We start from the raw sequence: 21,307 nt of genomic DNA on the forward strand, positions 1-21,307 counted from the left end.
ACTTAAACTTGAGGACAAACTTTGCTGTGAGGATGTTGGAGCCCTGGAGCAGGATGTCCAAAGAGGCTGTGGAGCCCCTTCTCTGGAGGCTTTTCCAAACCAACTTGGGACACATTCCTGTGCAATCTGCTCTGGGTGACCCTTTCCTGGCAGGGGAGTTGGACTGGATGATCACCAGAAGTCCTTTCCTGCCTCTAACACTCTGTGATTCTGTGTGATTCTACAGAGCTCGTGGAATTCCAGCAGCAAATCCATCTCTTCCATAACACCAGTGATACTGCAGAGCTATGACAGAGATTAACTTGGCTGTTTCCTTGAGCAAAATGCATCCTGCAGCCAGGTCCTTCAGCAGCACAGCAATAGGACAGGCTGGGCTGTCCAGGGGGCATGGGCTGGAGATCGTTTCCTTCGTGCATATGAAAAGGAGGTATTGAGAACTAGCCCTTGTGGTGTGGAAAACATTGCTCTCGTTCTAGTGGGAGGTGTCCCTGCCTATGGCAAGGGGGTTGGAACTGGATGATCTTTGAAGTCCCTTCCAACCTAAACCATTCTATGAGTCTACAATCAAGTAGAAGGTGCCAGAAGAAACCCACTGACCTACAAGAGCTCCGTGAAGATGGATGCTTGGCTACGGGAGAAAGCTTATGCTGAGCTTGTTCCCTGCCTTGTTACTGCTGGGTTTGCTTTAAAGGGCCAGAGGATCACAGAGCAAAAAGCAACCACCTGCTGATGGAAAATGGTGCTTAAAGAATTGGTGCCTGCTGATGAACATTCATCAAGAGCCACGGGAGAGTTCAGGTTGAAATGTTCCAGCCTGCTTAGTGCAGAAAAGCCCCTGGGCATGGCATTGCCCAGTCTGGGCTGAGCCGTGGCTACGGGCTCCAGCTAACAGTTGGCATTTGCTCCTCTCCAGCTCAACGAGTCTTTGCCCAGCTGGAGCTGCCTCACTTCACCACCTTCCAGTTGCTGCTTGCCTGCACCACGGGAACAGCAAGAGGGATTGTGCGCCGTTTGCAGCCGGCAATGCACTTCAACGGGCAACAGAGCTGCAGAAAGCCCCTGACGCTGGCCACTGCCTGAGCAAATCCTTCCTGGTCCCCTTCCTTCCTCCTGAGCCTGGCATTTTGTGGGTTTTGTTGTTTTGGTTGTTTTTGATTTTTTTTTCCCCATAAAAAGTTTCTAGAATCAACTCATTGCACTGACAGAAGCCTCCTAACCTGAGCTAACAGAAGAGCTGTCCTCTCAGGCTGACTCGTGCTAAAACCTGGGAGGCTCTACCCGGAGGCAAACTGCAACTGATCAAAACCCAAGAGGAGCATTTAACAGGAGCGACTCCAGCTGACATTCGCAGCACAATCCAGCAAAGAAAAAAAACCAAACCCAAGCAATCAAGGGGGCAGAACATTCCTGTAAAGGGGGCAGAACATTCCTGCGTCGTGGGTTTTGTTGGGGTTTTTTTTCCCCCTCGAGCACATAATTAATTCCTGTTTCCCACAATAACATTTTTAGTTTAAAAAAAAAAAAAAAGAAAGAAAAAGAAAAGAAGAAAAAGAAGAAAAAAAAAAAAAACAGAACCAAAAATAAACCAAAGAGAAACCCAAACCCCAACAAAACCAAACCCCTTCCTAAGACCTACAGTATATGAAAAAACTTAAGACATAACAATAATGCAACGACAACAACAACAACAACAACCAGGAAAAAAAAACAACCCCAAACCCAAACAATGAAAACAAAACCAAACAACCCAACCCCCTCCCCCCTCCAGAAAAACCAAACCAACCAAACCAAACCCCCTCCCACCCCCCAAAAAAATTGGTCTGGAGTATACTTGATAATGATGTACACTTGGAAAACAAACCTATGATGTAAACAAAGCAGTTAAAGATAACACTTGGAAACGAAAACAAAACCCAAACCAAGACGAAACATTTCTCCATCGATAGTGTACAGTAAACCAACAGTCCGTGGGTGCAGATGCACTTCTCAGGATGGTAGTTCAGGAAATGATTAAGTGAGTTAAAGTAATGTGTTATAAAAGTCTCAGTTATAACTTTCTACTTGTATATCTCAGAAAACAGCGAGCTGTTTGTTAATTGTTTCTATAGTGCTTTTTTTTTTTCCTCCTCCTTTTCTTTTCTCCTTTTTTTTTTCCTTCCTTTTTTTCTTTCCTTTCTTTCTTTCCTCCTTTTTTGTTCTCCTTTTTTTCTCCTCCTTTTTTTCTTTCCTTTCTTTCTTTCCTCCTTTTTTGTTCTCCTTTTTTTTCTCCTCCTTTTTTTCCTTCTCCTTTTTTTCCTCCTGTTTTTTCTCCTCCTTTTTTCCTCCTTCTTTTTCTCCTTTTTGTCCTCCTCCTTTATTTTCCTCTTTCATTTCCTTCTTTTTTTTCCTCCTCCTTTTTTTTTCTCCTCCTTTTTCCTCCTTTTTTATTTTGTCTCTTTCTTATTTTTTCTCTCTTTTATTTTGTCTCTTTTATTTCATCTCTTTATTTCGTCTCTTTATTTTGTCTCTTTATTTTGTCTCTTTATTTTGTCTCTCTTTTGTCTCTTTTTTATTTTGTCTCTTTTTTTTTTGTCTCTCTTTTTTTTTTTTTGTCTTTTTCTCTTTTGCTTTTGTTTTCTTTTTTGACATTCCCATTGATTCATTTTTTTGGTTAACATGTAGGGCTGCAACAGGCTTACTGTAGAGGTGGTAGAGAAACGAGAAGAGGGATGAGTGGGATTTATATACAGAAAGGCCATGCGCAGCTTCCCACCAAGAAGTCCTGGTGCTCTGGAATTTTACTGCTCAGGATTTCAACATGGTCTGCTGCAAGGGAAACAGACAAACAGGAAAGAAAGAGTAAAAAATTAGAGAGAGTCACATCTGTGCTTTGGAAAAGTCACAGAATCATCACACGGTTGGAAAGGGCCTCAAGGATCATACAGTTCCACCCCCACCCTGACATGGGCAGGGACACCTCACATTAGATCAGGTTGCTCAGAGCCACATCCAGACTGGCTTTAAAATGAAACTAATTTCATAACTTAGTGTTTCTTGTTCTACCTTAATTTTCAGTTTTGTAATTTCACCTCTTTGATTTCCTTTTAGCAAGACAGTGATAACACTAACGTGTCCCCACAGCCTCCTGGGTTGTTTGAGGTACAAGTTTGTGGCTTTGTTTTTCGTTCAAACATCCACAGATGAGGCTTCCACCACCTCCCTGGGCAACCTGTGCCAATGTCTCACCACCCTCATGAGGAAGAACTTCTTCCTAACATCCAGTCTAAATCTCTCCTCCTCTACCTTGGATCCATTCCCCCGAGTCCTGTCACCACTCAACACCCCAAAAAGTCCCTTCCCAGCTTTCTTGTAGCCCCTTTCACATACTGACAGGCCACAATAAGGTCTCCTCAGAGCCTTCTCCTCTCCAGGCTGAACAACCCCAATTCTCTCAGCCTGTCTTCACAGCAGAGCAGCTTCAGCCCTCTGATCATCCTCGTGGTCCTTCTCTTGACCTGCTCCAGCACCTCCAGATCCTTCCTGTAATAGTGGCTCCAGAACTGGACAGAGTCATTGCAAGAAGAGATGTTTGTGGCAGAGAACCACAGAAATACTTCAGCTAGAAAAGACTCTAAGGTCTAAAAGGCCTCTACTTGGCCCTAGTTAGATCACATCTGCACTACTGTGCCCAGCTCTGGGTTCCCCAGTCCATGAGGGACCAGGAGAAAGTCCAACAGATGCTATGAGGATGATGAAGGGTCTGCACCATCTGTCTGGTGAGAGAAGGCTTAGAGACCTGGGGCCATTTACTCTGGAGAAGAGAAGGCTGAGAGGGGCCCTTAGCAACACAAACATCTGCAGAGTGGCAGTGGGGAGGCTGGAGCCAGGCTCATTGCTGTGATACCCAGTGGCAGGACGAGAGGCCACAGGTGTAAACTCAATCACAGCAAATTCCAGCTCAGCACGAGGAAAAAGTTCCCTGTGAGGGTGCTGGAGCCCTGGAGCAGGCTGCTCAGAGAGGCTGTGGCGTCTCCATCTCTGGAGATCTTCACACCTGGATGTGTTCCTGTGACCTGTCCTAAGTGATCCTGCTTTGCAAGGGGATGGGCTCAACAACTCTGGAGGTCCCTTCCAACCCCCACCATTCTGTGATTCTGTGACCATCCAAGTCCAATCATCAACCCAACAGCACCATGGCCACTAAACTCTGTCCTCTAGCACCTGGCACCATGGCCACAGGTTTCCTGAGCACCTCCAGGGATGGGGACACAACCACCTCCCTGGGCAGCCTGTGCCAAATCCTGACCACTCTTGCAGCAGGGGCATTTTTCATCATCTCCAACCTAATCCTCCTCTGGCACAATTTCAGGCCATTCCCTCTCCTCCTATCACCTGATCCTAGGGAGAAAAGACCAACCTGGCTGTGGAGCCCATTGGTAAGGTGCAGAAAGAGAAACATTTGATCCCTTTAATTTTCTGCCACAGGCTGAGCTGGCTACCAGAATACCTGGCATCCTCTTTAATCTGCTCCCAGGGCTTTCCATTTCCAGTGTGCTTCACACACACTGACAAGACAATTAGTGTAAGAGGGAGGTGGCTGAATAATAGCCTCTTTTTTTGGGGACAGGATGGCAGGTAATGAGTGAGTAATGAGGGCCTAAGCAATCCCTGACTCCTGTCAGCTCCTGTTTCCTTCAGAGAGAGCCACAGATAAGTTGCATTAAAGTCTGATCCTAAGCAGCCATGAGCCAGAGGGGAATGAAGCTCAGAGACCAAACACAGCCACAGAAACCCTGTGTTCAGGAGATTCTCTTCTGGGAGTAAACTGCCACTCTTGGGCTGTACTTGTGAAAATGCTCCCCTGAAGGACTCAAGAGCTGGTCTCCTGCAGAGCTAGGTTAGCCAGCCTGCCTACCAGGACCTGACTGATTGACCACTGAGGGAAAGAAAAACATCTGCCAGAGCAGCAAGTGTTCCAGAGACCCAGATCCCACTCAAGGCAGCTTTGGGAACTGCCCCTCAGCGCTGCAGAGTCCCAGCCAAGGTCCTTGTCTTGCAGAACCCCTGAGCACAGGAACAACTCCAGGTGCTGGGGTAGAGCACAAAGCGCTGCGTCCTTGAGATATGCTTGTCTCTAGTTTACCCAGGAGGGCACAGTAGGCAGGAACTGCATCAAAACCGACAAGCTGCTGCTGCATGAAAATGGTCACTGATGGCTCTGTGAGCACTAGGGATGCTTGGATGCTTTCCTACCAGCCTCCCAAGGTGGTTTGTCCCCTGCATCTGCAAGGTGTTAAGGGGACAGCACTGCTGGCAGAGCTGTGACTCACACTGCCCTTGTGAACAGCCCTTGCCTGATCCGGTCTCAAACTTTCTCCAGCAGCCCTGATGGCCAACAAATCCTATCAAGCTCCATATGCTGACCCTGTTCCCTTCAAGCAAAGGTTTTCCCCAGTCTTTAGCACTGTAAACTGTGCCACGCTCCCTGCTTACTAAAGAAATACATCCCAGGGAAGCTCCTCTCCTGCTCTACAATCCCTGGCTCTTGGTAGTCTGAGTTTAAGCACACAGACACATGAAAGTGAAAAAACCTCAGAGGGAAAAGAGAAGTTGTTTGAAGTAAATGCTGAAGCAATCTCAAAGAGTTCAAGAGTGAAGCTTTCCCAAGGAAATGAATCTCCTCATCAGGTGGCCCAGGCTGTTCTGCATGTGTCAGCCTGTCAGGTCTCATGTCTGCCTGTCTGCTGGTTGGCACAGCAGCGCACTGTGCAGTGCAGAACGTTCTGGCCGACAGGCAGAGCCTGAGGTTCACTTCTACACGGAGTGGGGAGGAACCACACACACAGCACTTCACTAGTCATAGAACCACAGAATTATCAGGGCTGCAGGGACCTCAAAGGTCATCCAGCTCCAACCCCCCTGCCACGGGCAGGGGCACCTCACGCTAGATCAGGTTGCTCGGAGCCACATCCAGCCTGGCCTTAAGGACCTCCAGGGATGAGGTTTCCACCACCTCCTTGGGCTCTCTGTGCCAGGGTCTCACCACCTGCATGGTGAAGAACTTCTTCCTAACATCCAATCTGAATCTCCCCACTTCTAGTTTTGCTCCATTTCTCCCAGTCCTATCACTAAGGACAGCAGAGATCAGGGCCACCAGCAAGGTAAGTTGGCTGCTGTCGTTTGCTGGAGATACCATTAGAGAACTGCTTGCCAAGTTCATCTGCAGCATTTAAGCATTTGCCTGTATAATGCGACCTAAGGAAGGAACAGGTTGGAGATCTGACTGTCTAGACTTGTGTGTCTTAAGTAAGTGGCCTGCACTGAGGAAACCTGGTGAGCTCCTGTTGAATTGTCTGAACTGCTCTTCACCCTCTTGAGACTAAAAGAAACCCCATGCAGCGATGAAGTGGACCTCTCAGATGGCTTTGTCTCACGACACTCACAAAAAGAAAAGGCAATGGGAAAGTGACACTGCTGCTGTGGCTGTGTGAAATGAGACTCTGTAAGGCAAAGGAAAGGGAAAACTCCTCCATCATTCCCACTCAAGAGAAATGCAGCAGTCCAGGGAAGCACAGGATCTGCAGGCAGGGTGAAGGATAGGTTGCTTGTGCCATTCATCCTGGTCTTGCAAATACACAAGGACCTTGGAAGAGCCCTACCAGGAGGCAGAACCCCACTGCAGATACCAGCAGAGCTCTGCTCAGCCCAAGCCCACCTTGCAGAGGCTCAGCAGCTGCTTGCCCCTGCAAAGACAACGTGCCCTAACAGCAAAAGGGAAGTGACACCTCTTCAGCTGACTCATTACCAGAGCAGTCTTTGCCATCGGTAGTGCCACTCCCCGAGGCATCTGCAGGCAGCTGGGAGCTGTGCAGAGCAAGAGGAACCTGTCCACAGAGCTGCAGGACTCATGGGATGCAAGAAGGGAGCAGTGAGCACTGTAAGCAGGTACTTTAGCCACAAGGCAACGTCGCTTGTTAGAAACCACAGGGCCAGGCTGTGCCTGTGCTGCAGCTGCTGAGCTTCTGTTGAGTCGGCAGAGCACCAGGGCAGGGCAGGAAGCCACCAGGGGCCCAGGGGCTCTGCCCAAGCCAGCCTCCCTCTTGGGGGGGCGCAGTGCCCCTGTACAAAGCAGTCCCCCAGAAAGAGAAATGAAACAAAAGTGAACTTACTGTTCTATCGGGAACTTCTACATCTGTGAAACAAACATGCTGCTACTCAGTTCATCTACTGATAACTGGGATATCTACAGCAGAGAAAAGAGAGGAGACAACACATTAACGCGCTGGCTCGGCATCCAGCGGCTCGTTCTGTCTTCAGCATCAGGTTAGTAAGCACATCACTGCCTTACAAAAACAGCCTCCGTTCCCAAGAGGTCTCTCTCTATTGCCACACATCAAGCACAAGGTGGCTGCACCACTGCTGATGCCTGCTGGAGTACATGGTGACTGCACTGGGATTCTAACTCCACACACCACCATGACCTCCTCTAACTCCACAACCTCCCTGGCCAACCTGAGACTCTACAACAGGTTGCCCAGGGAGGTTGTGGATGCCCCCCCTCCCTGAAGGTGTTTGAGGCCAGGTTGGATGAGGCTTTTAAGCAACCTGGGCTAGTGGGAGGTGTCCCTGCCCATGGCAGAGGGGCTGAACTGGCTGATCTTTAAGGTCCCTTCCAACCCAACCCGTTCTTTGACTGCATGACTACCAGACCGAAATGCCCTGAACCTGGCTGGCTGAAACGGGACTCATACAGCCCCAAAGCAACACCGCACAGGAACTCCTGCTGCCTTCTCCTGACCGCTATGAGCCTGAGCAAGACCTTGCTCTACCTGCAAATAACACAAAGCACAGCAAACCCCCCCCCCAGGACTAAGAATCCTTCCTGCCAGCAGCAAAACACTGCCTAGGTCCTCTGACAGCCCCTTGACCTTGGACTAGCAAAAGACTAAAGGATGCCCCCTGAGATACTGCTGGCATGCAGCCTCCTAGAGAGCCAAGTGACCCCATTTTCTTTGCAGTGCCTCTAAACCTCAGAGTATGACAACTACAAAAATCAGGATTGGGAGCAAGGTGGGGGAGCAAGGGGGGGGGGGATGTGGGAAAAACCAAACCAAACCAAAAAAAAGCAAGTGTTTGAAATGTCTCTGGTCTAAGTGGGACAAAGTCGTGGCACACCAAAGTCTCAGGAAGCATCACTAGGACAGGTTGTGCATATACAGTTCAGGACTGGTGCGGAAGCAGCCATCACAACTCAGTATCCTCAGAGGGAAGTTTTGGAGAGAGTTATGGCTTGGCAGACATGCATGATGACATCCTGGACACTTATGGCAGTGCTACCACGGCACGTACTGCACATCCAGAGCCGTTTCGGTAGGGATGGGTGACGTCACTGCTGGCAATAAGCTTCAAGCCTTCGGAGCCTTGCCCCCTGAGTTTTGGGGTTTTTGGTTTTGGGGGGGGTGGGGTGTTTTTTGTTTTGTTGGTTGGTTTTGTTTTGGTTTTGCTTTCTTGTTATTTTTTGGCGGTGGGTTTGGTTTTCAAGAGTCCAATCTTGCGGCTGGGGAGGGAGGCCGCTTTGCGTTTTCACCGCTTCCCGCTTTCCAGCCAGGAAAAGGACATGCCAAAACACCATGGAGTGGGGGTGGTGGGGAAATATTTCTGCTGGAGACCCAAAGCAGGAGCGCTGCAGGTCTTGCAGGCGTGGTGGGCAATTTCACAACCCGTTCACCTCACGGCTTGGGAGGGTTGGGGCTGGGGGAGGAGGGGGAACGTGGCGGTTTTGTCGGCAGAGGCACCTGCACCCCTATCAATCGCCCATCCCTATGCTCCAGCCGGGCTTGCTGCCCCATCCCGCACGGGGCAGGGCCAGCTAGCGCCCCCTCACTGATCCCCAGCCGCCACCACACGCACGCACACCGCACGCACCCACGCACGCACTCGCGCTCTGCCTCCGAGCCTGCGCGGAGCGGAGCGGGGTCGGGAACGGCTCTCGGCCCCGACCCTCGCCCGAGTCCTCCAGAACCTGAACACGTCAAAGAAAGCCATTGAAAGGGCCAAACCTGATTGGCGGTAGCTGTTGCAGCGAAGGGGACGCTGGTGGCAGGAGTTGTTGCTGCAGACACAGTGGTGGGCGTAGCACCGTGCATCATGGGCACTTTCGGAAGGGAACCATGGAAGCGACATACGGGAGGGTGGAGCATATATATATATATATATATATATAGAGGTATAGAGAGAGATTTGTGGGTGGTTGGTTGGTTGGTTGGTTGGGTTTTTGTCGTCGTTGTCGTTTGGTGTGGGGGGTTTTTTTGGTGGCGTTTTTGGTTGTTGTTTGGTTGGTTTTAAATTATGACGATTGAATTGAATTTTGTTTTTAAGTAATAAAGTGTAACCATGGCAACATGTGGTGGGTTTGGGGGGGCGGGGGGGGGGGGGGCGTGGCAGGAATCACAGCAACAAGCCATGTGACATCGTCATGAAGGACACATCGGGGCGCGGCATGCAATCACAGTGCAAAGCAAGACAGCGTTGGGAGAAAAAATAAACAAGAGAGAAGGGGAAAAGCCAATTACAATTATAATTAAGGAAAAAACCAAAAACATTCTCAACACTTAGTACATTTATAAAGCAGAACAATGATGTATTAGACTCCGAGGTTTCCAAAGGGGGGGGAGAGGGTGGGTGTGCTAGCAAAAGCCCACGCCGGCTCTCGCACCCGTGGGGAGTTAGAGGCAGCCAAGTGCGCGTTCCTTTTGGGTGGGGACGTTTTGGCAAGCGCACCCTCCCGCCCGCCTGGGAAAGCTTCTCCCCTGCCCTCCCCGCCCAGTCCCCCGCCGGCACCCAGAGGTAGGTGATGCACTTCGCAGCGGCTGCCGCAGCCCTTCCACCAGGTTTTCTCGCCTTTCTCTAGCGAGGGAGGATGTTTCGGCACAGGACAGAGCTGGAGGCATGGCAAACGAGCGGCTGGCAGCTCTCCCCGCACAGACTCAGCATGCTTCCTTCAACCCTACTTCTGCGCTTGGCAAAACAACCCCCTTGCAGGGGTGGGGGTGTGTGTATGGGGGGTGGGGGTTGAAAAGGGGATGGAGAAGGGGCCAAGAAGGAAAAAAAACCCAGAGAGATGCACCTGAAGAGCTTCGAGATGCAGAAGGAGCATCCTAAAGGACGACAGGGAGGGGGAGTTTGGTGGCCTCCCAGCGCTGCACATCCCGTGGAGCACCATATGCTGGAGGGAATGCTCCGGGGTGTACCCAGGGTGGGGTCTGTGGGGCCAGGGAGGCCATGGGCAGGTCCAGCTGTCCCCAGACCTTCCACCCCGGTGGGCAGCATGTGTGCCTGCAGGCTGGGCATGCTCCAGCCACACGGCAGCAGCATGTGTGGGGTGGGGTCTCCTACAGCCACAGGTGTGTTTGGAGGGGTCAGCTCCCCCATCATGCAAGCAGTGTGTCCTCCCTGTGCTACAGGGGTCGGGCAGTCTGAGAGCAGAGTGCTTAGCCATTCCTGCCAAAGCTTTCAGCCCTGCTATCCAGAAGTCCCACAGCCTCCCCAGGGCTCCTGCCTCTCCCTCTGCCTGAAGCAGACACACACCTGGATGCCTACACTCTGCTATAACCTTGGACAGAGGATGAAAGCTCAGCTTTCACCCTCCCTGCTGCGCACAGCAGCTGCAGGCAGAGGGGAGGGCTCCTCGGAGGCCTGTACAGGTCCCCAGTAAGGCCCAGATGCTGAGCCTGACCGTACTGGATCCCTGCAGCAGCAGCATGAGCGTGTGCTCAGCCCCACTGCCTCGCTGCATCCCGTGGCCATCGGCAGTGGTACCAGCAAGTGGTACTTGCACAGCTGACACTTCACTGGAGAAGAATCTTCAGCCAGTCCACAGTCTAAGCCCTGCTTCTCTCTTGTCCTGCTCTGACAGAGGGGCTGATAACCCTCCTTAGCACCTTTACTAAACCAATCCCCTAAAAGACCCTCAGGAGGACAACCAAAAACCCCAGCTTTAATCCACCTGATGCCTGACACAAGAAAACAAACCAGCAGGACCCTCCCACCCACTGCTGATTTCCTTTTGTCAGACCACTCAAACGGGTTGCAAAGACATCCAAGGGTCACCTTTTTGGGTCCCTGCAGCAGAACTAAACAGGGGTAGGAAGACATCACCTCGGACTCCCTTATTAGTCACAAGAAAACACTGCACACTGCACGGAGATTAAAAGGGATACAACCACCGAAGCCTCCAAGAAGACAGCATCTAAGACAGCATCACACCACTCAGCCACCCAGCTCCTCACTGACGCACACTGAGCTCGCTGTCTCTTTCAGCAGCATCAGGCAAAAGGGTTGAGAAGTTTGTGTAGGGGGGGGAAAAAAAAAGACAAATGAAAACCTACCAACGCTTGCAGTGGGTGTCATGCACAGAACTGACCCTGCACACCATGCATTGAAGCGTGGAAAGATGAACAAAAGGGATATTTCATTAGTGAAGCTTCGGTGTTAGAAATCACTGTAACTAAAAAGCAGGGGGGGGGTGGGTTTCTCTCTCTCTCTTTTCCTTTCTCTCTTTCTCTCTCTCTTTGCAGCATTCAGAATTTAAGCACATGCAAAACAGATTCTGCTCCTTGGGAAATAACACCTCGGTAAAGGCAATCGTTTAAAGTCGGTTTTAGATCACAGCCAACCCAAATTAATTCTTGAATTCTTGGCTTGGGAGAGGGTAACTTTCTGCTCCCACCCCTGGTTTGAAATTGCAGGACCTAGGCTAGCAGAGGTGGGAGGGGGGGTTGCTTGGAGGGTTTGCTTGGTATCAGGTGTGTTGATTTCCTTCTGATCGTGTCAGCAGGAAACAAACTGCCCCTAGAGGAATGTCACACTCATGTTAAAATCAGCTTTCCAAAAGCAATTTGCTCCTGCAAGGAGGGATGCTGGGATTCAAAGTCTCTAGTTTCAAAGCTGAAAGAGGCAGGGGCTTGGAACAACTGCAGTGACAATGCCCTTTTCACTCTGATTTTCTCTCTCTACCTCAGCCATGGCAACTCATGGTGCTGATCCCTCAAGAACCAATCATAGAACCATAGAATCAGGCAGGGTTGGAAGGGACCACAAGGAGCAGCCAGTGCCAACCCCCCTGCCATGCCCAGGGACATCCTACCCTAGAGCAGGCTGCACACAGCCTCAGCCAGCCTGGCCTCAAACACCTCCAGCCATGGGGCCTCAACCATCTCCCTGGGCAACCCATTCCAGCCTCTCACCACTCTCATGCTCAGCAACTTCCTCCTCACCTCCAGCCTCACTCTCCCCACCTCCAGCTTTGCTCCATTCCCCCCACTCCTGGCACTCCCTCACAGCCTCAAAAGTCCCTCCCCAGCTTTTTTGTAGGCCCCCTTCAGATAGAAGGATCAGAAGAAGAAGGATCAGGCCAGGCTGGATGAGGCTGTGGCCAACCTACTCTAGGGTAGGGTGTCCCTGCCCATGGCAGGGGGTTTGGAAGTAGATGATCCTTGTGGTGCCTTCCAATCCTGACAGATTCTATGATCCTAAGACCTGAACCTGAACAGGTTGTCCAGGGAGGTTGTGGATGTCTCCTGCCTGGAGGAGTTTGAGGCCAGGTTGGGTGTGGGCTGGAGCAATCTGAGCTGGTGGGAGGCATCCCTGCCCATTGGTAAGGGGGTGGAACTGGCTGATTGGCTAGGGCTGGGTGCTAGGTTGGACTGGATGATCTTGGAGGTCTCTTCCAACCTGGCTGATTCTATGGCCTTTAAGCTCCATTCCAGCCCAAACCATTCCTTGATTCTACGAACAGAAGAAACCAAGAAGGGCAGCAGGTTGCTTCCCTTCCCTGCAGTGTGAGTCGCTACGTGCCACTTCTCTGCTTCCCTTTCCAGAGCACTGCAAAGGCTGAAGCCAGACCTGCAGACTGATTCACGAGGGCAAACGAGGATGTGTAACGTCAATTCATCTGAGAGCTGTCCTCTGACTGGAAATTTGCTGCTATGCCCAGCATTAATGCCCTCAGATGAGAGCAGGTGCCAGCAAGCAGACCTGTTACGCATCAGCCCTGTGTGTAATTTCATTGCCATGAGACAGGGCACGAGAGTGGAGCGAGAGCGCTGGGTGAAAGCTCCTGTGCATGGAGCTTGCAGCAGAATGCACCTCCTTGTGTCAACTTGGGCAGCTGCCACCACGAGGAAGGGCAGAGTGCAGCCAGCTGGGCATTCTCAAAGGTGTCAGTGCTTCCTGGAGCAGCGTCTCACTTGGCACCTCATGGAGCTGCAGTAAGGTCAGCTCAGCCAGTCCCTTCAGAGCACGAGGGGAAAACTTCTACTCCATTCTAGTGGCCTTCCAGCATCTGAAGTGGGCTACAGGAGGGCTGGGGAGGGACTACTGACAAGGTCTTGTAATGGCAGGACAAGGGGGAATGGGAGACACTGGCACAGGTTGAGGGTGGTGAGACACTGGCAGAGGTTGCCCAGGGAAGTCGTGGGGCACAGAAGCACCCAATGTGATCTTTGATCACATTGGGTGCTTCTGTGCTCCACGACCTCCCTGGAGGTGTCCAAGACCAGGCTGGATGAGACCTTGAGTGACCTGTTCTAGTGGGAAGTGTCCCTGCCTACGGTGGGAGGTTGGAGCTGGGTAATCCTTGAGGTCCCTTCCAAACTAAACCATTCTATGATTCTAGGAAGTTGTTCACCATGAGAGTGGTGAGAGGCTGGAATGGGTTGCCCAGGGAGGTGGTTGAGGCCCCATGGCTGGAGGTGTTTGAGGCCAGGCTGGCTGAGGCTGTGTGCAGCCTGCTCTAGGGTAGGGTGTCCCTGGGCATGGCAGGGGGGTTGGCACTGGCTGCTCCTTGTGGTCCCTTCCAACCCTGACTGATTCTATGATTCTCTGTACAAGATGCATCCTGGCAGCTGTTGAGTTCTGAGTGCCTCCAAGTGCTCTCACAGAAGCCACAGGAGCACAGGGTTTAGGTCCCAGCTTTCTGGAGCCTGCTCACACCTGAGACAGTTTGGTCTCAGCACAGGACTATCTCTAAAGCTTTTCCCCTGACCCCAAGGACTGGCAAGTCTAAGACCCAAGCCCAGTGTGTGCTCACCTCAAGGGGCCAGCCCAGAGAAAGGCTTAGTGTATTTTTGGCAGTAGCATCTGGCAGGTGACTGCAGCCTCAAACCCACTGTGCATTCCTTCTCTTCTGATGCTCCACTCTAAAAAAATGAGCTATCAGCTCTGGAATATTCCTAATCCAGCCACTTCCAGTGCCTACCACTCTAAGCAGGTTTTGTTTTACATTTGGCTGCAGTAAAGGGAGGTTAACTGCCAAGTCAGCAGACATCTGCCACGTCAATATTTCCAGTCCTATACCAATCACCCCAAGTGCATCTTTCAGTTTTACTCTGAGACCTTAAAGGTACACTAAAAGCTGGGAGTTAAATTGCTTTTAAAAAGCTTAGGCAATGGCTCTGGTCAAAAGACAAGCAAGAGGGAAACTTATGCCTTTAAAGAGGATTATGTAACTCGTGTTTGCTAAAGAGGAACTGCTCCCTCTCTGAACACCACAGCTGCTGCAATAGGTAGGTCACTGAGAGAGAAGCTCAGACAGCTACCTGCAGCTTCAAGGGAGCGGGCACAGAGGTCCCCAGGACATTTTAACATGAGTTTGGAAGAGTGCTGGGCAAGAGTCAAAGAATTAATTTGGTGTTAACCAGCTGAACCGTAAGGAGAGGAAACAGAAAGTATGAACTCAAGAAGCATGCAGACGTTTCTCTTCCATCAAAACCCCCAAACCAAGCAAAGGAAACAAAACAAAGAGCTAAGAAGGGATCTTTACAAGTGGAAAAAATAAAAGCCCTGGATTGTGGTAGGTGAAGGAGGGGAAATAAAAGTCAATCAACAAACATTAACTGTTCACCCATTTTCAACAGGCTGGTAACTCTTTGCCTAAGGACTCTGACAAGTCTGCTCAGTAGCTCAGTGCCTACTACAATGACAACTACAAAGCTGGGGAAAGCGAGGAGAGATGCTTACCTGTAGGGATGAATGTAGGCTGTTGCAACTGCATGTTGGCTAGAGCCTGTTGGTAGTGGAAAACGCTTGGGTTAAAGACTGTGGTGGCACCATTGTTTTTTTCAAGTGCTGGCCTCTTTGGTAAAGGTTGAAGTGCACCAGGCGGCAGGGCCTGTGGATAAGGGAGTCATTAAAGACAAGTGGAGTGAAGAAAAAAAAATAGGCCCAGATGTAGATCAAGCATGCAATAAATCATAGGGGAGAGGCGGGGGGGAAGGACACTTGGCTGAAAATCACCTGCAACTTTCTCAACTTAGAGAGACAAGAAAGAGGAGAGCAGCTAAGTCACAGTAGAAGTGCAGCTAAGTCACAGTAGAAGTAGTAGGTGAACACACTTCACGAGGTAAGCAGTTAGTAAATGTACCAGGAGAAGGGGCAAGGTCCAGAAGGAGGAGGGAGGCTAAGGGAGATTTTGAGCAGGACCGACTTGGGCACATGGGGGAGAAAAAAAGCGTGAGGAGAGGGAAGCAGAGAGGTGATCCCCTGGATAAGACACTACAAAGGGCAGTTGCAGGCAGCAAGCATTTAAAATAGAAGACACGGTAAGAGAGCTACAGCAGATGGCTGTTTCAAATCAAGATCAGCATAAGCAAGGAGTGCCGTGGAAGAACAAAACCAGGGGGATGCTTGCCTCTGCTTCACTGCCTGCCTGCGCGCAGGGCTGGGGATGCACACATGTGCATGCAGCCATCCCCCTGCCCAGGTGCTGAAGAGCTGGCTGGTGCCATCTACACACTCAAGGCTACACTCACAGCAAAGTCATTTCCACCCCTTAGTGGAGGGGGGGGTCAAGAACTGATCCTCCACTGCTCACCCCAGCAGCATAGCACAGCACCAGCAGCTTTGGGTCTGCTCCCAGCTTCTACAAGGTGGCTTCCAAGAGCCTAATCCTGCTCTCTCATCACTAACAGTGGCAAGGGCCGTCGCCAAGCCTGCAGTTCAAATAAGGTTTGGGTGGGCCTTGCTGTCAGGCAAATCCCCTCTCTTTTTGTCCTACCACAGCACCAAGCTGCTTGCAGCCCATCAAACCTGTTTCCTGCTCAGACTTGGTAAAAAAGCTGTAACCCAACTCAGGAACAACGTTTCTCAGCCAGTTACTCATCGTTCAGCCAAGCATGCCTCAACAGCAAAGCAGCCCGTCAGGTTCTTAGCAGACAGGAATGCTCCTAATGATTTGCAGCTTTTCACTGTACTCAAGCAGAAACTACCCTTTATTTTGTTTTAATTTCTTTGTCTCCCCCCCCCTCTCTCCACACTGTGATAGAAAAGGGTCCTGTTTAATTATGCCCTGCAGTCTCTTTGCACAGAACGCTCCCATTGACGTCAATGAGATTTACGCACGTGGAAGTCATGCAGAATCAGGTCATTTCTGCCTGGTTGTTGGTCTAGATCATGTAGCAAAGCCACGGCTGAAAACCAGGCTTAGCACACCTATTTGATGTGGGTTGGGCTTTTTTTGCTCCCTAGGTGACAGTGAAGGGTGTGCAATGGAGGGAAGTGAAGGGCTAAGGCTACGAACGCACAGAGGGACGGGAAAGAAAGAAGATTTTAAAGCCTGGTGAAGATCCACACACGACAGGAGAGAAGTGAAAGCTTGCAACAGTTTGTCACCATCTAGAAACAGGTTTCACTTGAAACTTCATTTGCTATGTAGGAGACTGCTCATCTGAGAAACGGTTAAGCAAGCTACTTCCAGGCGAAACGTGACTGCAGCCCGGCCCTGTTCACATGGTGGCTTTTGGGAGGGGAGAGGGGGAAATTAAATCAGTGAAAAAGAAGACAATCAGAAGAAGAAATTGCATTTGCAAAACTGCCCTCAGACATGCACACATCCTCTGCTAATGCTAGCAGGCACCCAGTGCCAGCCAACAGGACTTCAACCTCTCCTGACTCCTCCTGGCTGCTTAGCCAAAGGCAGCTGCCGAACCAGGGCCAATGTTCCCAGGCACAGACACCAGAAGCTTGTGTGTATGAGCTGTATTTTGGGATGAGGTCTTTTAGGTAGAGAAGCTCCCCTTGGTTAGCTAAGCCCCTTCTGCTATCTATGTTAAATCTGATTCTATCTACATCTCATCTGTTTAATGAAGGCTGCGTGAATGTTCCAGAGAGAGGGATTTGCATTGGAATGGGCTGCCCAGGGAGGTGGTGGAGTTGCCATCCCTGGAGGTGTTCAAGAAAAGACTGGGTGAGGCACTTGGTGCCATGGTCTGGTTGACTGGATAGGGCTGGGTGCTAGGTTGGACTGGATGAGCTTGGAAGTCTCTTCCAGCCTGGCTGATTCTGTGATTCTATGATTCCAGGCACAAGGTGGAACTGCAGCTTGCAGAGCCTGGAGTAGCTCTGCGTACACCGGAGGTGCTTCACAGCCTTTCGGCGCCAGAGGAACTCGCTGCTTACATCCTCGCTCCCTCCTCTGCCTGGCTGCTAAATGTCCTTTCTCAGACACTTGCAAAATCTGCCTTAGGTAAAAAAAAAACCAACACTAATTATAGCAGAGCAACTCTGCTAGGGACATCATGGACTTCTGACTCCTTGCTTCTTGGCCAAAGGCCATCAGCACCCCAAAACACCCACAGTGGCAGCACCGAAAGCAGAGCATCTGGAGGCTTTGAGAGCTCACCACGATGACCTGGTTCTTTAGAGGACAAGTCCTGGCCTTGGTGTTGCAGTCATTTCTCCAGTGCCACCCTGTCCCCTGCCATGCTACAACCCCTCAGGAACATGGGAGAGAAAAGAGCTCCACCAGCCCCAGCACTGCTCCTGAACAGCAGGTGGTGGAGAAGTCCTGATAAAGGCAACACTTGCAGAGCCTTCCACACAACCAAGCAGACTGGAGCAGCTGCTGGGCATCCCGGAGGCAAGCTCTGCCAAAGGGGCTGTGGGCACAGGAGCCAGAAGCCTGCCTTGATCTACTGCTGGTTTGCCACCGCCTTTTGGGTCACCTCTCCCCTCTCAGCAGCTTAGGGGAGCATCCCTACAGGAGCACACCCTCTTACCTCTATCTTGTTTTAGATACTAAGGTGCAGGAGAGCCCAGAAGGATCTGGCTTCACCCCTGCCCCAGCTCTTGTACTGACATCAGAGCCTCAAGTCAGGAGAATGTCACCGAAAGGTCTGTCTACAAACATCCAAGAGAGGTGCCTAAAGTTACACCTGATGAAGTTTGGGCAGTCCAGCTCCCGCACAGGGATCTGGCAGGGGCACCAGAGCAAGCAAGCGAGACTCATTTGAAATGGGTCAGAGTTTTTGCATCAGCCTCAGCACCTGAAGCAATTAGAACAGCCTGTGGGAATACATGTCCTGGTTTCAAAGAACTCCATCATCTCACAGGTCTTTTCCAACCAAAACAATTCTATGACAAGGGGCAATGGTTTGAAACTGGAGCAGGGGAGAGTTAGGAGGAAGTTCTGCACAATGAGAGCAGTGAAATCCTGGAACAGGTTGCCTAAGGATCATAATCATAGAATCAAGCAGGTTGGAAGAGACCTCCAAGCTCATCCAGTCCAACCTAGCACTCAGCCCTGTCCAATCAACCAGAGCATGGCACCAAGTGCCTCATCCAGTCTTTTCTTGAACACCTCCAGGGGTGGCAACTCCACCACCTCCCTGGGCAGCCCATTCCAATGGCAAATCACTCTCTCTGTGGAGATGTGGTGGAGGACCCATGAAGACATTCAGGGTCAAACTTGATGAGGCCCTGATCAACCTGATCTAGTCAGAGATGCCCTTACTCACTGCAGGGGGGTTAGACAATATGACCTTCAAGAGTCCCTTTCAACCTGATGCAATTTGTGCTCCTACGAAGCCCCCAGACATGTCCTGCAGCACTACAAAAGGCAACAACAGACTCCTCATCAACACTCCTTAGTGAATTCTACAGCAAGTGCCTCCCTGCTGCAGGACAGCAGCTACACTAAACCCCTGCAGCAAAGCACTTGGCGAGATTACTTCATCCTGCTGCTGGTGATTTCACTCTGGACAAGCTCTGTCCATCACAGCTGTCACTGCAGCCTTTGTCAATAACTTCTTCTGGCTTTATTTTTCCCTGTCTGTGCAAACATGGGTATGCAACCTGTGCAACGTGACTGGAGCATCTGCACTCCTGAAAGGGTTCATCCACTTCAGCATCCATGTTCCAGCCTGCTCTGATCCCAATGAACAATTCCCACTACTCATGAAAGAGTTCATCCAGTTCAGTATCCATGTTCCAGCCTGCACTGATCCCACAGAACAATTCCCAAGAGTGGTGGAAAGGCCAATCCAGTTCAGTATCCATGTTCCAGTCTGCACTGATCCCACAGAACAATTCCCAAGAGTGGTGGAAAGGCCAATCCAGTTCAGTATCCATGTTCCAGTCTGCACTGATCCCACAGAACAATTCCCAAGAGTGGTGGAAAGGCCAATCCAGTTCAGTATCCATGTTCCAGTCTGCACTGATCCCACAGAACAATTCCCAAGAGTGGTGGAAAGGCCAATCCAGTTCAGTATCCATGTTCCAGCCTGCACTGATCATAGAACACTTTGGGTTGGAAGGAACCATAAGCTCATGCAGTTCCAACCCCTGCCATGGGCAGGGTCACCTCCCACTAGCCCAGGTTGCTCAAGGCCTCACCCATCCTGGCCTGAAACACCTCCAGGGAGGGAGCAGCCACAGCCTCCCTGGACAACCTATGCCAGTGTCTCACCACCCTCATTGGAAGGAATTTCTTCACTCTCAGTCTCCTCTCCCAGTTCAAAGCCATTCCCCCTCATCCTGGCACTCCCAGACCTTGTCAAAAGTCCCTCCCCAGCTCTCCTGCAGCCCCTTTTAGGCACTGGGATGCTGCTGTAAGGTCTCCCTGGAGCCTCCTCTTCTCCAAGGTTAAGCATCCTCAACTCTCAGCCAATCCCACTGAACAATTCCCACTTTATCCAAGCCAGGCAGGTTGGTCTGGGAAGGCAGCATTCCTGTTGGATCAGGAGTAGCTAAGCCAAGAGGTTTGTACTTTGCTGGGCTGGGAAGAGATCTTGCAGGGTGTCTGAGATAAAAGCTGCCTGCCAAAGGCATGATTCCCCACGTGCTGCTTAGCAGCTCTCTCGTTTGGCTTCTCTTTTGCAGGAACTGGATTCAATCTTTGCAGCCATCAGTGTATTTGCACCCCCAAGTCCCCTCAAATGCCATCTCCTGGCAGCAGATCAGGCTTGATCAGGCTTTCATCCCTTTGCACCTAGCAAAATGGGGCTGGGGCTGCATCTGGCTTTCCTGCTTCAGTCCAAGGCATGACCAACACAAAATGACCTGAGAGAGGGTAGAGGCAGCATCCTGGTAAGCAGCAGAAGCAGTGTGAGCAGCTTGCTCTGCAGATCCTACCAGGGAGTTCTCCCCTGCTGCAGCCTTCCCAAAGGCTCAGAGGTGACACATTCCAACAGTGCAGCTGTGGATCCTTCAGATGGTTCAGAGCAGGAGGACTACTAAAAACAGCTTCTCTGACAGGGTTTTGTTCATTGGAGAAGTCAGGAAGGTAGGAGAATTGAAAGGCTTTCCCATTTTCTTCCAGACAGCATCTCCATGAAGACACAGCTCTCGGAGAGGGCATGGAGGCACCGTGCAGAGGTTGTTACATCATTTACAGTGCAATCACAGAACCACAGAAGGCACCTCTGGGGACCATTGAGTCCAACCTCTCTGCTAGAGCTGGGTCATGCAGAGCAGGCTGCAGAAGACAGCATCCAGGTGGGCTTTGAAAGTCTCCAAAGAGACTCCACCACCTCCCTGGGCAGTCTGGTCTAGTGCTCAGGCACCCTCACACTGAACAAGTTCTTCCTCATGCTCAGCTCGTGTTCTAGTCTGAGCCTGTTGTCCCTTGTCATGTCACTGGGCACCACTGATAGCTGGCCCCATCCCCTTGCTCCTCACACTTCAGATAGTCACAGAATCACAGAATCAAGCAGGTTGGAAGAGACCTCCAAGATCATCCAGTCCAACCTAGCACCCAGCCCCACCCAGTCAACCAGACCATGGCACTAAGTGCCCCATACAGTCTTTTCTTGAACACCTCCAGGGATGGTGACTCCACCACCTCCCTGGGCAGCCCATTCCAATGCCAATCACTCTCTCTGTGAAGAACTTCCCCCTAACATCCAGCCTATACCTACCCTGGCACAACTTGAGACTGTGTCCCCTTGTTCTATTGCTGGTTGCCTGGGAGAAGAGGCCACCCCCCACCTGGCTACAATGCCCCTTCAGGCAGTTGTAGACAGTAATAAGATCACCCCTGAGCCTCCTCTTCTCC

At 51.0% G+C, this 21,307-nt stretch overlaps 1 protein-coding gene across 12 annotated transcripts in view; it reads right to left on the reverse strand.

The window, feature by feature from the left end:
* Positions 1–2,108: 2,108 nt before the first annotated feature.
* Positions 2,109–21,307, reverse strand: part of MBNL3 (muscleblind like splicing regulator 3) — a 132,963-nt gene continuing 113,764 nt past the window's right edge. For 6 of the 12 annotated variants that reach the window (XM_064159098.1, XM_064159097.1, XM_064159103.1 and 3 more), the window contains 5 exons: positions 14,998–15,148; positions 11,367–11,402; positions 9,039–9,133; positions 7,149–7,222; positions 2,109–2,805 (listed from right to left, as the gene is read on the reverse strand). In XM_064159098.1, coding sequence (XP_064015168.1) covers positions 7,166–7,222; positions 9,039–9,133; positions 11,367–11,402; positions 14,998–15,148 — 339 coding nt within the window. In that variant the 3' untranslated portion in view covers positions 2,109–2,805; positions 7,149–7,165. The remainder of the gene's footprint in view (positions 2,806–7,148; positions 7,223–9,038; positions 9,134–11,366; positions 11,403–14,997; positions 15,149–21,307) is intronic. The other 6 variants (XM_064159102.1, XM_064159104.1, XR_010305736.1 and 3 more) reach the window with 4 other exon arrangements.

Source organism: Pogoniulus pusillus, chromosome 19 (genome assembly GCF_015220805.1).
Source record: "Pogoniulus pusillus isolate bPogPus1 chromosome 19, bPogPus1.pri, whole genome shotgun sequence".
Lineage (NCBI taxonomy): Eukaryota > Metazoa > Chordata > Aves > Piciformes > Lybiidae > Pogoniulus > Pogoniulus pusillus.